This window comes from Sciurus carolinensis, chromosome 13 (assembly GCF_902686445.1).
Source record: "Sciurus carolinensis chromosome 13, mSciCar1.2, whole genome shotgun sequence".
NCBI lineage: Eukaryota > Metazoa > Chordata > Mammalia > Rodentia > Sciuridae > Sciurus > Sciurus carolinensis.
In genome coordinates this window covers 26,515,874-26,531,743 of record NC_062225.1, presented here as the reverse complement: position 1 = coordinate 26,531,743, position 15,870 = coordinate 26,515,874, and the positions used below count along the sequence as shown (strand labels likewise).

At 43.7% G+C, this 15,870-nt stretch overlaps 2 protein-coding genes across 20 annotated transcripts in view; both read left to right on the top strand.

The window, feature by feature from the left end:
• Window positions 1-5,401, top strand: part of Dctn1 (dynactin subunit 1) — a 29,602-nt gene extending 24,201 nt beyond the window's left edge. For 10 of the 13 annotated variants that reach the window (XM_047522499.1, XM_047522503.1, XM_047522501.1 and 7 more), the window contains 11 exons: window positions 144-305; window positions 388-519; window positions 733-858; window positions 1,077-1,219; window positions 1,478-1,644; window positions 2,986-3,000; window positions 3,191-3,324; window positions 3,434-3,626; window positions 3,885-3,964; window positions 4,454-4,543; window positions 4,925-5,401. In XM_047522499.1, the coding sequence (XP_047378455.1) occupies window positions 144-305; window positions 388-519; window positions 733-858; window positions 1,077-1,219; window positions 1,478-1,644; window positions 2,986-3,000; window positions 3,191-3,324; window positions 3,434-3,626; window positions 3,885-3,964; window positions 4,454-4,543; window positions 4,925-5,062 (1,380 nt within the window). In that variant the 3' untranslated portion in view covers window positions 5,063-5,401. The remainder of the gene's footprint in view (window positions 1-143; window positions 306-387; window positions 520-732; window positions 859-1,076; window positions 1,220-1,477; window positions 1,645-2,985; window positions 3,001-3,190; window positions 3,325-3,433; window positions 3,627-3,884; window positions 3,965-4,453; window positions 4,544-4,924) is intronic. The other 3 variants (XM_047522495.1, XM_047522506.1, XM_047522507.1) reach the window with 1 other exon arrangement.
• An 8,416-nt stretch (window positions 5,402-13,817) lies between these two features.
• Window positions 13,818-15,870, top strand: part of Slc4a5 (solute carrier family 4 member 5) — a 122,314-nt gene continuing 120,261 nt past the window's right edge. For 2 of the 7 annotated variants that reach the window (XM_047522226.1, XM_047522227.1), the window contains exon 1: window positions 13,886-13,940. The gene's annotated coding sequence lies outside the window, so the exon portion shown is untranslated. Of the gene's footprint in view, window positions 13,941-15,870 lie in introns of all 7 variants that reach the window. The other 5 variants (XM_047522232.1, XM_047522224.1, XM_047522228.1 and 2 more) reach the window with 5 other exon arrangements.

The following is a 15,870-nucleotide window of genomic DNA, read 5'->3' as shown; positions in this document are numbered from 1 at the left end:
AAATGGGAAAGGGAAAGATGCTGAATAAATCCAGGAGGGCCTACCATGTTAAAAGATTAATCTGGTCAGGGCACAAAACTGAGGTAGCTAGAAACTGTGATGCTGGACTCAGAGTGGGCTCTTGACTCTAGCTTTTCAAACAGGTATCTGACATACTCCTAGACTGCAGGAAACACTTGACGTGGGTGGTGGCTGTACTACAGGAAGTGGCAGCTGCTGCTGCCCAACTCATTGCCCCACTGGCAGAAAATGAGGGACTGCCTGTGGCTGCACTGGAGGAGCTGGCTTTCAAAGCAAGCGAGCAGGTTGGCCTGGATGGCTGGGCAGGAAGGGATGGGGAGTTAGTGGCTAGTGTGGGGCTTTCATTCCTGCCTTTGGCTCCTGCAGATCTACGGGAGCCCCTCCAGCAGCCCCTATGAGTGTCTGCGCCAGTCCTGTAACATCCTCATCAGCACCATGAACAAGCTGGCCACCGCCATGCAGGAGGGGGAGTATGACGCAGAGCGGCCCCCCAGCAAGGTGAGTGGAGGTTTCTTTGGAGGAGCTCCAGTACAGAGGAGCATGATTTGCAGAGCTGCAGCTGGTTGTGGGAGAGCAGGGAGGCAAGAGGAAGGCATCTGAGTATCCTCCCTAGAAGGCAAGAAGATTTTCCCTGTGATTGAATCACTCTGAAAGGAGCATACTGGCACTTTCCTCTCAGTGCTCTACCCTCTGACCCACCCAATCCTTTAGCCTCCTCCAGTTGAGCTGCGGGCTGCAGCCCTTCGTGCAGAGATCACAGATGCTGAAGGCCTGGGTTTGAAACTTGAAGATCGAGAGACAGTTATCAAAGAATTGAAGAAATCACTCAAGATAAAGGTAAGGGTGGAGTATGCTCAGTTTTGGGGACTGGGAAGTATGGTGGTCCTCAAGGCAACTGCAAATATTGGGATTGAGATCAGGACTAAGAAGCCTTGGGGGTTATGGGGAGAAAAGGGGACTTGTGTTCAAGCAACCATCAGGAAGCTTTCTATCTCATGATCTGGTTCCCAGGGCCACGGGGAGATGTTAGGGAACCAGAATCTCTGCTTTTCCAGGGAGAAGAACTGAGTGAGGCCAATGTGCGACTGAGTCTCCTGGAGAAGAAGTTGGACAGTGCTGCCAAGGATGCGGATGAGCGCATTGAAAAAGTCCAGACTCGGCTGGAGGAGACCCAGGCACTGCTACGGAAGAAGGAGAAGTCAGGCACCTTCCCTGGGGCCCTGGCCCTTCTTCCTGCTTGAGGCTCTGTCCCTAACCCTTTCTCCTTCCTCTCCTAGTGAGACTTTACCCATTTCCCTTCTCCATTCCATCCCCATTGTGTCACCCCAACCTAAGTCTGTGCTTCCCTGTCCCTGGCTTCTCAGTAGCAGGGCTACCCCCAGGACTTTTCAAGACTGAAAAATCATGTGGGGCCACAGGGAAGGGACACTACCCAAGTCCAGATTCTCTTTCACAGAGAGTTTGAGGAAACGATGGACGCACTCCAGGCTGACATCGACCAGCTGGAGGCAGAGAAGGCAGAGCTAAAGCAGCGGCTGAATAGCCAGTCTAAGCGCACAATTGAGGGGCTCCGAGGGCCCCCTTCCTCAGGCATTGCTACCCTGGTCTCTGGTATTGCTGGTGGTGAGTATAGTGGGGTAGGCAGAAATGGCCCAGAGGAGACTAACTGTCCTGTCTCCTGTCCTTGGCCTCCATTTGACACATGCCCCCTTTCTCCTTAATGTTTGTCCAGGAATGTACTTGCCCAGTTCAACCAAGTTTTTACTTTCCCTAAAGATATCTGCAGAATATCTCTGACTAAAGTAGGACATTGCAAAGTGACATTCAGAATGATAAAAACAGTTGACTCTAGTAGCTGTCCCTTTTGGATCTACTTTTTGGCCTTTCTGCCCTAACCCTATATCCCAGAGGCTTTGCTTCCTCCCAGGGAATCCACCCTTGCCTGATGCCTGCGTTTTATTCTCTCTGCTTGAGCACTGTGTTTCCTCACTGAGCTCACGTAGCTTCATCTTATGTGCTTATATCTTCCATTGTGTAATTCTCCCAAGTTTGCTTCTACTTGTGTTCTGACTTTTGTCTACCCACTCCCCTACCTGGATTTTTTCTGGCTTTCAGGCCCAGTCTTCTCTGTTTCCTGGGGAAGGAAGTGACTGCTGCCATCTTGGTTCTCATCTAACTTATTGTTAGTTTTCATTCCCCCTTCAGTTTCTTACCATTTTCACTCCAGAGGACAATTCTTCTTGCCTTGGAATTAAACCATCAGGACTTCTAGACTTTTCCTGTTCTATGTCTCATCAGCTGACCTCACCTACAGTCTTGTTCTTATCAAAAATCCCTGTCACTGATGCCTCATGATTTTGGGATGTCACCAAATACCTTTGTGACATTAGACTCCTGTAGTACAGATAGTTCCATGTTCTTTGTGGAGAGTCTGCAGAATTACCATCTTGTATTATTTTGGCATAGGCTCTTTAAGCAAACATTGGTTCAGAATTAGTGAAATTTCCCAACAAAAAAGCAGAATTTTTGCCTCAGCAATGGGGAAATATGAGGCTCAAGGGAATATACTTACAACCTTAATCTGAGCGCTGCTGCTGGAGAGCACTAAGGGTACACACCGTCGGGGTCTCTAGAGCATGCCCCATGCTATTTTTGGGATGAATTATGGAGCAGGGAGGCAAGAACAGTCTCATTTCCCAAGTGCTTCCTCCCGCACACTCACTTTTCCATTCTTCTCACACATTGCACCCTCTCTGATGTCCTCATGCTCCTTGTTTCTCTGTCACGCATATCTACTCTTACTCCAAGCAGAGGGGCAGGGTCTTGTAAAGAAGGTAAGGTAATCAGGAAAAGGGTTTTCCTGCAGGTCATGTCCAGGATTCCTCTGGTATGTCCTCCAAGCCCCAAATTATCTAATTCCTCTCTCCTCTTTTCCTGCTCCCTCATGGGCTATCCTGAAAACAGAAGAACAGCAGCGAGGTAGAAACCTACTGTGGCTGGGGCTTCCAGGGCTGGCGGGAGTTGGGGCTGGTGGAGAAGGGTGAGGCTTCCCCTTGTGGAATAGCCAGGCTGGAGGTGGTGAGGAACGAAGAAAGGGGAAGAGCAAGGATGGGCCCAATTTTCAACCCTTTCTACCTAATGCTAAGGACATTTGTTATGGTATCCACAGGGGGCATTTCTGGGCAGGCTCCAGGGTCCTTGCCAGGCCCGGGGCTGGTGAAGGACTCACCCCTACTGCTTCAGCAGATCTCTGCCATGAGACTGCACATTTCTCAACTTCAGCATGAGAACAGCATCCTCAAGGTGAGAAACACAGGACTATGGTGGAGAGTGGAGCATACCCTCCCATTGATGATGGATGGTAGAGGCCTTCTAGTGCCTCTCAACACTGCCACTACTTTTGCCCCCACAGGGAGCACAGATGAAGGCATCCTTGGCAGCCCTGCCCCCTCTGCATGTTGCAAAGATTTCCCTCCTACCCCATGAGGGCCCTGGCAGTGAGATAGCAGCTGGTGCACTGTACCGTAAGATCAGCCAGCTGCTGGAGACATTAAATCAGCTGAGCACGTGCACTCATGTAGTAGATATCACTCGCACCAATCCTGGTATGTACCACTGACTCCTGAGATGAACATCATGCCTGTCCCCTTGCCCCCAGGGATTTAACCTCAGCCTGGGCAGTATCTGAATGGCAGAGGCTCATCCCAGCTGTGACCCTTGGCTTCAGTGTTCAGTTTTCCTGATTCACCCATTTTAAGTACCTGTACCATGAAAGGGTCCAGTACCTACACTTCCTGAACCTTAATCCAGACCAGTTGCCTATCTGAGCTGGAGTGGGCTTAACCAGCTTTCCCTTCTTACAGCTGCCAAGAGCCCATCAGCCCAGCTTCTGGAGCAAGTGGCTCAGCTCAAGTCCCTGAGTGACACCATTGAGAAACTCAAGGTCAGCTTAGATCCTGCCCTTTCCTACCTATCTCATTTCAGAGCTTTCATTGGTGGAGCCAGGTGCTTCTGGAGTTCCTCTGGGCCCAGCGTTGCATTAGATGGCATGTTGGGAAGAACATGAAAGGGAAGACAGAATGCTTGCCTTGTAAAATGTCAGAAGATAAATTTTTATCAACAGAATGCATGAGCTAGGATCATCTTCAGGGTGTGTGGTTCAGTCTGCAGTTTTTGTCAGAGCTGAGATTGCTGTAGGTATAATGGTTGGGCATGGCTTCTCAGAGGCTGTGGAAACTGAATTGGGCCTTAAAAGATGAGGATCTATAAGGGAGGGATGTTGGAGTGAGGATGGGGTTGGAGGTGAGAGCGGAAGTATTGTGATAAAGAGATGTGGGCTTCTGCTCCCCTGGTATTGGTGTCTCTGAAACTGGGAAGTCTTATGTTAGCCTGTGGAGGGTCCCTTAAATAAACCCTGTCTTCCCTTCCCCAGGATGAGGTCCTCAAGGAGACGGTATCTCAGCGCCCTGGAGCCACAGTCCCCACTGACTTTGCCACCTTCCCTTCAACAGCTTTCCTCAGGGTAAGGGGAGCATGGGATGGAGGATGGCATAGTGTGGAGGGCTCAGGTAGATCTTACCCTCCCCCAAGAATTTGAAGAGAGCTGGAATCTCGGGTCCAACAACCGCATACCTTGTTTTATCTGATAAGCCCAAATCTTACTTGTAAGTAACAAAAATGCTTGTAGTGCTTCCAAAAATTCTAATATATTAGCATGCAGATATCACCTCCTTATTGTCAGACTATGCACCCCCATTCTAATTTGAAAAATTTGGTCATCATGACCTAAAAATTCAAGGCTTCAGTCTCCTAAGGGTTGTCTTGGTGTCAATACTTAGGGACCCCTTCAGGGGTCCACAGTTCAAGTGAACTCCTGACTTACCATTGTGTTCCTCTCACCAAGGCTAAGGAAGAACAGCAAGATGACACAGTCTACATGGGCAAAGTGACCTTCTCGTGTGCACCTGGCCTTGGACAGCAACACCGGCTGGTGCTGACCCAGGAGCAGCTGCACCAGCTTCACAGTCGCCTCATCTCCTAAGCACTCCTTCCCTTGCCCCCCTCAACCGTCAACCCTCCTGGTGCCACTCTGCCCAATGCACAGCCACCTCAGCCAACCCCCAGGTAGAACCATGTGGGTTAAGCTCTTCCTGCCCTCTTCAGCTTTGCTCCCTTCCTGTCAGCACCCTGCTCTTGCCCCTTAACCTGGGTTTACCCATTCCCATCCTTGGCCTCTTCCATAATTTGCTGTTTAGCTGCTCCCTCTTTCCTGAGGGGCCTCAGGGCATGTGGGGGGTAGGCTGAGACCCCACCACCAAAGGTTGAGTGTGGTCCCCCTGATTGAGGACTTCACCCCTTGATTAAAGCAACTTCTGCTTCATTGTTTTCTGTGTGGTGTTGAGAGTGGGACTTGGGCTATTTGGCTCAAAGCAGGAGTGGAGGAGAAGGGATGCTGAAGAAGCTTTGACTGTGTCAGATTTGAGGGCTCCTCTCTGGTGATCAGTAGAATGCTGTATCCCTCAAATGCATGTGCAGTAAGTTACTTTGAGCAAGGTGGAAGGAGCTAGACTTAGGGCTAGGCACTTAAGTTCATTTAGAGTTTTTAAAATTGGGAATATGTAACTCCGCCAGTTCTGCTGGAGCTTCTGCTGCTCTTCAGTCCAATTTCTGGACTGGAATGATGTGATCACCGCTCCAAAACTTTCTCATAGGGAACATTTATTTACTAAACAAGGGGCAACAACAGACTAGTGAGAAAGGATGGAAGTACAAAAGGTACTCCCAAACGCTACTACAAATTAGTATCAGTTGGGAAGCTGCTTTTAAATTATTACATATTTCTGGGTCTTGACCCAGACCTGCTAAAATACCTCAATGGTTGGGACCCATTGGGCCTGTGAGCAGCACTCCGGTATTTTAGAGCTTAGCCAGTTTAGTTTAGTTGACTGACTGCTCAATACTCTTTTGATTGCCCATGTAGAAAAAGAAATCCAGCCTAAGCTCCCAAAAAAAGATAAGAGAAAGAGACCTTTGCTTCTTTGGAGCAGTGCCGCTGAGCCAGGCTCTCCACTATGCTGCTCCTCTTGAGGGCACAGGGCAGACAGGAGGATGGGGCCTTCACAATGGCAGCTCAGGAGCATATTCTCAAATAGAGCACATGGGAAAATTAGTGGTTGTGGCATTTGAATACCTGCCCTGTGCCTGTAGCCCTTCTTAATTGGGGTTCTCAGAGAAAATTATTTTTGTGACTCTTCCTCAGTACTCTCAAGTATGATTCATCACTAGTGCCATTCAAGATGCATAAGATTTAAATTTACTGAATAAAAGGGATGCCTTAGGATATTTGGGCTTAATTCCCACAGTTGACAGGGGTTCTTGGATCTTGGTATGAGATAGTCTTACCTTGCGTTTCCAAATTTGGCTTCTCTGGTGCTAAGGAAATTGCAGACCACACTGTCCTTTTCCTGAGATTGGATTGCATTCCTGTCCTTTCTACCCAAACTGGTGGCCTGGCTGCTGGTTGGTGGTTAAGACACCAAGGGCCAAAGGGCAACTTCTGGTGCCACCTTGAGAACAGGACTTTTTCCTTTATCCTTTCCCATTGGTGGTAGTTTCTCACCACTGTAACTACTACTCTCCTGAGTCCCAGACTCATGCACTGAGTTGCCTGAATGCTGGCTACCTCCCTAGGAGTACCCCACAAGTATCTGTGTCAAAGTCAACATGTCCAAAACTGAAATCCTCTGTGTCCTGGATGTGGCAAGCCACAAACTTCTTTGTTTACTCTCTTTAGTTAATTTCATAACCCAGCCCTGTTGAGTTTTTCCTTCATTACTGTCTCAAGTCTGTCCACCTTTTTCCCATTGCTAACTCTATAGTGTATTGCTTTGGGTAACCCAATTTCCATTGCCTCTCTTCAGCTAGTTCCCCACACCAATGCCAATAGGACCTTTTCAAAATGCAAACTGGCTCATGTCATTCCATTTTAAATCCTGAAATGATCCCTTCAACTAGATTTAGAACTTAAATCCTGATATCCCTCTCACTGCATGTCCCACATGGGTAAGGAAAAGGGTTCCTGTCAGAGGGATGGGCTGGCTGTGAACTAATCACTAAGAAATTTATTTATCAAGAAAGACAGGAGACAGAATTATCTTTTGAACCAGGGGCATAATCAACTAAGCTATCCATAAGGGACTGGCTCTAACAAATTTAAAGTTTAAACTCACTAGAATGGCATACAAGGCTATCAGTGATTTGGGTCCTGCCTGCCCTGTCATGGGGCTCCTTCTCCACATGTACCTAGTGGCTTTAGCAAAACCCTACAGTTTCTTTGCCACTCTACCCTCTCAGGCCTTTTGTGAAATGAGAGGAGAATGCCATATACTTCTCTCCTTCAACCCCTACCTGCCAGGTCCCATTCCTTAGTTGAAATCTTGTTCATTTTTTGAGATCACTGTAGTGTCGCAACCTTAGGAAATCTCCAATCCCTGTGGATTGTTAGGTGTCCTTTTCTAAGGCAGCAAATAAACTAAACCTTTATTCTAGGTATGCTCGGGCTCAGTTGTTTTATGGCCTGGTAAGATTTTGTTTGTTTGTTTTTGTTTTTAAATGGTTAAAATGGTAAATTTTATTTACATATATTTTATCAAGCTGTTGTTTGGTTTAGAGCCCCAAAGTTCCGTGCCTTAAATCCTTTGTTCTCAGGATGGTGCTTTGGGAGCTGGTGAAACCTTTAGGCGGTAGGTTTTAATCTGATCTGTTTTCTTATTTGCAGAGTGGGAGAGGGGTTATTGTGAAGGCTAAACGAGTAATGCATGCAAGCATCAAGCACTATGCTTGGTACACTGTAGGCTTACTCGCCTTCAGTACCTGCTTCTACTATACTGCTTTATATCTGTAAGCATCTGTTTCTATTTTAATTGTTAGGTAACTCTTCTCACTCCCCCGTCAGACAGATTGAAAATTGTTATAGAGTGTCTTCTATTTCTGCATCCCCCAAAACTCAGGAGAAGGGCATATGTTGGAGGAGAATAGTGAGTTTTATTGTGGACATGAGTTTAAGGTGCCTGTGAGAATGGTCAAGTGTAGATGTCCATTTGGCAGTTGAATCCAACTGCGTGGAGCTCAGCAGAGAAGTCCAAACTGTAAAAAAAAAAAAAAAAAAGTTTGGAGAACCATTTGGGAGCATGTCAGTGGTGGTTGAAGAAATAGTTTGGATGTGTTCACTGCTATAATTCAGGTTACTTAGAAAACTGAACTGGAGTCATGTGGTGGCACATGCCTGTAATCCTAGCAGCTTGGTAGGCTGAGGCAGGAGGATCACAAGTTGAAAGCCAGCCTCAGCAACTTAGTGAGGCCCTAAGCAGCTTAGCGAGACCCTGTCTCAAAATAAAAAAATAAAATGAAAAGGACTGGGGATGGGGCTCAGTGATTAAGCACTCCTGGGTTAAAACCTGGTACCAAAAAAAGAAAAAGAAAAAACCAAATGGGAGGGAAAGTTTAAATGCCAGTGCTTTATTGGTACATGCAATCAAAGAGCAGTGAGAGTGAAAGGAAAGGAGGAGAAAAAAAAAATCAGTTTGTAGTGAGGCGACCAATGCTTCACAAAGACATAGCTAGTCACTTGCCCATGTGAGATGTCTCTGGATGGACTGTACATAAACCCTGAGCCTGGGGTTGATGGAGGACAGAGAGGAAGTTGCCTGCTCTCCTTGCCTGTCCTTCAATACTTTAACTTTGCCCTGGAGGGCGTCAACTCCCTCTCATTTGCCAGGATTGTGCACAATATGGCATTTCACCCAAGACCTGAAGGGCTGAGGGGAACAGAATGTGGGCAAGAACCTGCAGGAGTTAGTAAGGGCAGAGCACACAACTGGAGCCTGGGAGTCAGATAAGGCTGAGAGAATCTGAAGTGGCAAGTCAGCTGAGGAGAGTGAAAAGAGGAAGGTGGAATCCTTGGCAGCCCTGAAAGTTAAGGAGCCCACAGCACAGCCTGAAGGAGCATCCACCAGGAGCAGAGGACCCCTAGAAAAAGGCCAAGGGATGAGAGAGATTGAGGAACTCAGAGAGCAAATGAGTCCTGGGAAGTGGCCACTGTGATTCACAGATGTCTGGTGAACTGGCAGAGTGGTCTCCCTGGGTTAGAGGGAGCAGAAGCAGGTCATGGTGGTGAAAAAGGGAAGAGGAGTTCACCTGTACTGCTGTGTCCCAGACGGCACTGAGTAATGTAGGAGTTGGGAACTAGAATGTAATGAAGGAGAGCCTGGCAAGGAGCTCTTTGAACCAAGGATGGAATATAGCATGGTAATAGCCATTTTTTACCTATCCAAACCCAGAACTGCTTTGTCACAGAACAAAAGACTGACTGGAAGTTGGCAGGGGCTATGTATGATTATTCTCAACTCTATCCTAGGAGCCCCTCTCTTTAGGGGGATCTAGAGCCATTGCCAGGACCAGCATCACCTGCACCAACATGGATTTGGCAGCTTGTGAAGTAAGAATAGGGCTAATATCCCAGCTCTTCACTTAGGGGAAGTTGCTTAACCTCTTAGCCTCAGTTTCTCTATCTGTAATACAAGACCAGCATCACCTTCCTTCGTTGTTATTACCTCCTTGAATAATCTTTAGGGGCAGATTAAATGAGAGTATACTTGATACAGGTACTCAATAAAAAAAGGATACCTGGTAGATATTAAATAAGAGGAAAGACATACAAGCAACCACATTCCCAAGGTGTGCTTGTGACACAGATAACCATATACTGAACCTGAAAGCATAGGTAATCCTGTTGCCCCAACTTTCAGACTGTTTCTTTCAGTGGTTACTATTTTATTTTCTGGCACATTGGCACCATTTTCTCTTTTTATAAGCAAGTCAGAGCTGACCAAGAAACTAAACCTAGAGATACCCTCTTTATCCTCCCACAATTTGAATCCACCTGCTCAGTTCACATTTTTTTTTGTGCTGCTCTGTAACGGGGGGCAAGATAGGAGCAATACAAAGATCAAAATCTGCTGCTGGCTAATTCTAGGGAATTTGAAAGGACCTTGAGCTAAGATCCCTTCCTGACCTTGGCTGAATGTGAATAAGAAGGTGTGTTCCAGAGTCCAGATGCCAAACTGGGTAAGTATTATAGCACTGATAACCTTGACCCCTGACAAGTGGGCCCAGGGCACCTGAAGAACACAGGGTCTGAGCCTGAGTGGCATCTCTGCTTCTCTGTGGGTATTATATTTCACGTAGCTGGCTCCTCTTCTGTGTATATTGAAAAGTGTGTCTATTCATTTAGCTTCCCTTCATCTGTATTCTGTGTGCCAACCAAACAAGCATTGCTGCTTTCAGGGACAGACCTCGACCCTCAGAGCAGCAGCCTGGGACATTCCTCTTCAGAAGACTGGGGATTTGGGATGTGGAAACTAGACTCTTTTTGATCAAATAACCAGGGTCAGAGTAAATATTTGTCTTTTAACTGTGTCTTATTACTTAATATTATGGAAAAACTTAAATACAAACCAGAGTAGAGTGTTATGAATCTCTGTATACTGTATCATTTCAGGGCTGTTTCTTATTTCATCTGCATCCCATCTCTATTCTCTCCCTTCAGATTATTTTGAAGCAAACTCCAGATATTTTATCATTGAGTTATTTCATTTGAATTTATTCTAGTATTTCTAAAAGAAAAACTAAAATACCATTATCACACCTAAAAATAATCCATCAAATGTCCAATATTCAAATTTCCCTGATGCCATTCAGTATTTACATATTAAATAGCTGCAGTACAGTCCATAATGACACACAGACAACTGAAACAAATACTATTTCATTTAGATGGTCAAAGTCAGAAGGAATTGCATAACCTGCAAGAGTCTTTAACTTATATGTAGATGATAAAACCTAATAAGTAATCCAAGTATGGTAATATAAAGACTGGCAATGAAAGTCTCAAATGTCATTCTAAAATTTAAGACACAAAAACTCTTTTTCTGCTTGTCATTTACATGGCTAGATATCAGCACCTTATTGTAGAAAACATTCAGCTACTATATATGGTTACCCAAGAAGATAACCTTCAGGAAGCACAAAAGGTGTCAAATTCCATGATCAGCTTCATGTTTTCCGAGGTCATTTCACTACTTTATTCGTAGTAACCAAGTCTTCAACTCCAGCAAACCTCATTGGATCTTTTCAAATCAAGATGATATCTTCAAGTTGTATGCAATCTTGTCATCCCACTGGCATTGGAAATTCACCATTTTGCTAATGAATTCATGGCAAGGTCTATAAGAATATCCACTGACTCTATAAGGATTCTGATTATTCCCTAAGCCTATATAACATACACTGTAACTCTTTAGAAAAAGGTCTTGACTAAGGATTATAGCTCAGTGGTAGAGCTTGATTGTAGTGTTTCTCTTACTCAACTTTATGCCCTCTCCTTGAAGTCCAGATGTAACTTGGGATGAGTGTCCATTTCTGAGATCTTTTAGACATCTCAGATACATCTCATCTCACCTGCTTTATCCCCTTGAAACGATTTTGTAAGGAGATGCTGAAAAACGTCATTCTGATCTATGAAGCCAATGTGAGCACAGTGAAAGCACTGTGTCTGCCCACTGTCATCCTGGGACCACATTACAAAGTGAAAGGTGAAATTTATCTCAGCAATGCTAGGATATTATTCAACTGATGCTCAAGGAAAGAACTTCCCTGATGTTTTATACCCAAATTGGCATAGGTAATCTTCCCTTTTAAAGTAATTTGAAGGTGTCTAATCTAAGTGTCTGACCCTGATTTCAACCTAGAGCACTTTTGGAGGCCTGGGGCAGAATCTGGTAGATCCAACTCATGTACAGGACAGGTTTGTTCTCTGTCTGGGCCACCATCTTGGCTCTTCTCTCTGTGCCTATCAAGTCTCTGTTACTGTCTAGGTTCTTTCTTGCATGCTGTTGTTTTCCTTTGATTTAAATCCAAATCTAAATTTAAAAAAAATCAAAACAGTTGGAATGGGGAGGGATGAAATATTGGTACTTAGTCTCTTGATCAGGTAACATGCTTATTATTGCTAAGTTTTTATTTTCTATCAGTGAAAAATTTGGATTTCTTTCTATAAAACCTCCGAGCAAATGGAATGTTAAACATATTATGGTTAAATACTTAACCATTTTAATACACTTTGAAAACTATATCATTACTCATGGTTCAGTGTTTTCTGCCCTTTATGAAGTAAGGAGTTAAGGGTTCACAATCCACCAAAGCTTAGGCCACCAAATCTTGATACTTTCTGGAAGACTAGGTAGCTCAGATATGGCAGACCCTTCTCTCTCAGAGATTGGAGTTTTACGTCATCTACATACTCTATAGCAAAGGCACCTGGTTTAGAAAGATCCTTGGCCAGGCCCTGTAGCTGCAGCACTGGCTTGTCAAGATTCTGGGAAGACTACCAGCCAGGTTTGTTTTTCCTTTTCAGAAGGGACCTTTCTGATCCTGTTAAAAAGGGTCAGTCCAAGACTGGCCATCCACAGATAATCAGAGCCTACTCAAGCAGTTGAGCAAGGACCAATAGGTAGAACTGAACTTTCGTGAACTTGGGAGTAAACACAACTTGCCTTCCATGTTGTGAAATCAAATTGTTTTCCAAAGCCTCAGTGAACAAACCTAAGGTAAATCACTTTAAGCCAACTTGATACTCTGGTTAAAAAAAAGTAAAGGATAGGCTCTATGCATTTTTAAATACTCATAACTGAAAACTAAAGAATGGATTTTGTTGTATATAAATTTTAACAAGTGAATTTATACTTTTATTTTTTAATACTGGTTACTGGGACTTGAACCCAGGGATGCTTTACCACTGATCTAAAACTCTTCCAGTTTTATTTATTTATTTATTTATTTATTTATTTATTTTTAATTTTGAGACAGAATCTTGCTAAGTTGCTGAGGACCTGAGTCTCTGGGATTACAGTCATGTACCACCATACTTAAAAAAGTGAATTTTTAAAAGGAGTGCTTAGATTAACAATAAGACATGACTACACTTTGTTTTCATACATTTTCTTAGTGATATTGGAAATTCATTTTTCACTGTAAAGAAATCCTAATATACATTTTAGAAGTAGGTAGTTAGGTTCCTGTTTTAAATGAAGATATGTTGTCTGAAAAAGTAACATGCAGAGTGAAAAAGGGTAAAGAGACTGTAACTTATCCATTCTACTTTTTTTTTCTTCTTTCTTTCTTTCTTTCTTTCTTTCTTTCTTTCTTTCTTTCTTTCTTTCTTTCTTTCTTTCTTTCTTTTTTTTTTTTTTTTTAGTGTAACAGTGATTGAAACCAGGGGCACTTTACCACTGAACCACATCCCCAACCCTTTATTTAGAGACAGGGTCTCACTGAGTTGCTTAGGTCATTGCTAAATTGCAGAGGCTTATTTTGAACTCACAATTGTCCTGCCTCAGCCTCCCAGACCACTGGGATTACAGGTGTGCACCGCAGTGCCCAGGGCCATTCTACTCTGATGGACATTTGGCTTGCTTCCAAGTTTGAATATCTACAAACTGTGCTATATAAACATCCTTCCTTTTTCATGGGCCTTGGTACATATATCAAAAGTTCCTCTAAGGAGTGAAATTAGTCATTTGGTATGTGTATTTTCACATTTATTAAATATTGCCACATTGCTTTTGCAGAGTGGCTGTACCGGTTTATACCTTCACCAGTAGGATGGATCCCCTTGGCTGGATTCAAGTCTGCCCCTTGGGGGAGGGGCAGGGTAGGAAGATAAGGCTGGGAAGGAATGAGGAAGCCAGGCAGGGGAGGCCCTCAGTGCCAATCCAAGGAGTTCCAACTTGATTTGCCTGCGCTGGGAAGCCACTGGTGATTTTGGAACAGGGAACAAAGTGCAAAAATGGGTTTTTAGGAAGGTGAGTCTTTAAAGCTCTCTTTTGGTTTGGGTTGGGAGAAGGGTATCAGTGGTGGTGGGATTGCTTTGGCCATCAACAGGACTCAAGCTCACAGGAGAGGAGATTTATGGAGAGAGGGCACAAAGAGGAAACTGAGCAAATGCCTGGGTGTGGAGATCTGGAGCATTTCAGATCTACCAACTTTTGTCCTTACATAATCCAGTTAGGCTCTCACACACTGCTGGTGGGGGTAAACTGCTACAACCACCCTGAAAAACAGTGTGGCATTGTTTAGCAAAGATAAAGATACACATACCCAATGGCCCAGAAGTCCCCAAATATACCAAAGCAAAAGAAATAGACAAACAAAAACACCCCTAACGAAAGGAGGAAAAAATTGTCAACAGAGTGAGATGTAATAGAGGAGTCTGTGAAGAAAAGACCTGAAAAGTGTCCACTGATTTTGGCAGTTAGGAGTCTTATGGTGTACTTTACCACAGGAACACTTGTGATTTTGTAGGGAGTGTGGTGGCAGAGAGGAGAGGTGGTAGGAAAGGGAAACAGTACAGGGTCTACTGTCAGGTTGGTTGACTGAGAACAGACTTGAACACACAGAAACATTTAGTATGTGCTCAAGGTAGCATTTCAAACCAGTGGGTACAGGATATATAATTTGACAAATGGTGATAAAATACATGGGAAAAAGAAAATTAAATCCTTGTCTGACACCATATACCACATTAAAGTCCAGATGGACTGAATATTTAAATATAATAAAACACAACAACAAAACTAAGAAAAAATATAGATGTATATAAGCTAGGAGATGGCTAAACCTTTTCTAAAACTGACAAAACTAGAAATCTTAAAGTTTTAAAATATGGATAAATTTTACTTCGTTAAACTTCACACACACACACACCCTCATACATACCCTTTCTGTAAGGAAAAGAAGAAAAAGAAAATGTCATAAAATTGAATGAAAAATGACAAAAATGTTTACAATATAGTCACCATGTGGGTTTTATTTCCATGGATTCAACCAAAGTCACTTCAGGGAGAAAAGTTGCATCCATACAGAACATGAAGAGATTTTTCTTCCATGTCATTATTCCCCAAACAATACAGTATACCAACTATTTACATAGCATTTACATTGTATAAGCTATGGCTAATATAAAGATGATTTAAAGTATATGGGAGTGTGAGTAGGTTCTGTGCAAATCCTACATTATCTTATATAAGGGAGTTGAGCATCTGAGGATACTGGTATGAGATGGGGAGGTTGGAACCAATTCCCTATGGATACCAAGGGACAATTGTGTATGTTAAAGAACTCATAAATAGGAAAAAAAACATCAATTTAAACATGGATATGTATAGGCAATACCCCAAAATACAATAGTTCAGTACCAAATGAAAAAAAAGCAACAACATAAAATCAAAAACTCTAGTCAAGATGATGAGTTGAATTCTTGTATTTACTGTTCTTTCCTTCCTAAATCCAACTGGAACTGTATTTTTATGAAAAGAAAAGAAAGAAAAAGGGAAAAAATTCCCAAAGCAGTGCTGGAAAACAGAAAGGTTTGCAGTAGATTTCTTTCCCTTCTGCAGAAAAGTTCTGTATCCCTGCTTCTGTCATGGGTTCCATATCAAATTGCCATGTTCTTACATAGAGCTGGCATCCCAGCCATGGCAAATGGCCCAGGCATGGGCACAATTAGGGATGCCTCTCACCACCTTAGATTCTGTTTCATGGAACAAATGCAAAAGTCAGTTAATAAGCCAAATATAGCTTTATTAAGTTGGTAAAGATAAGCCCTGTGATAGATTCTTGGGTTGGCTCTCTTAACTTCCTTTTCATCCTCCTAATTGGAGAGATCAAAAAGTTGAAAACTTTATTTCACAGAACCTCTTACTGCTAGAGTTTTGGATGTGAATTGGGTTCCAC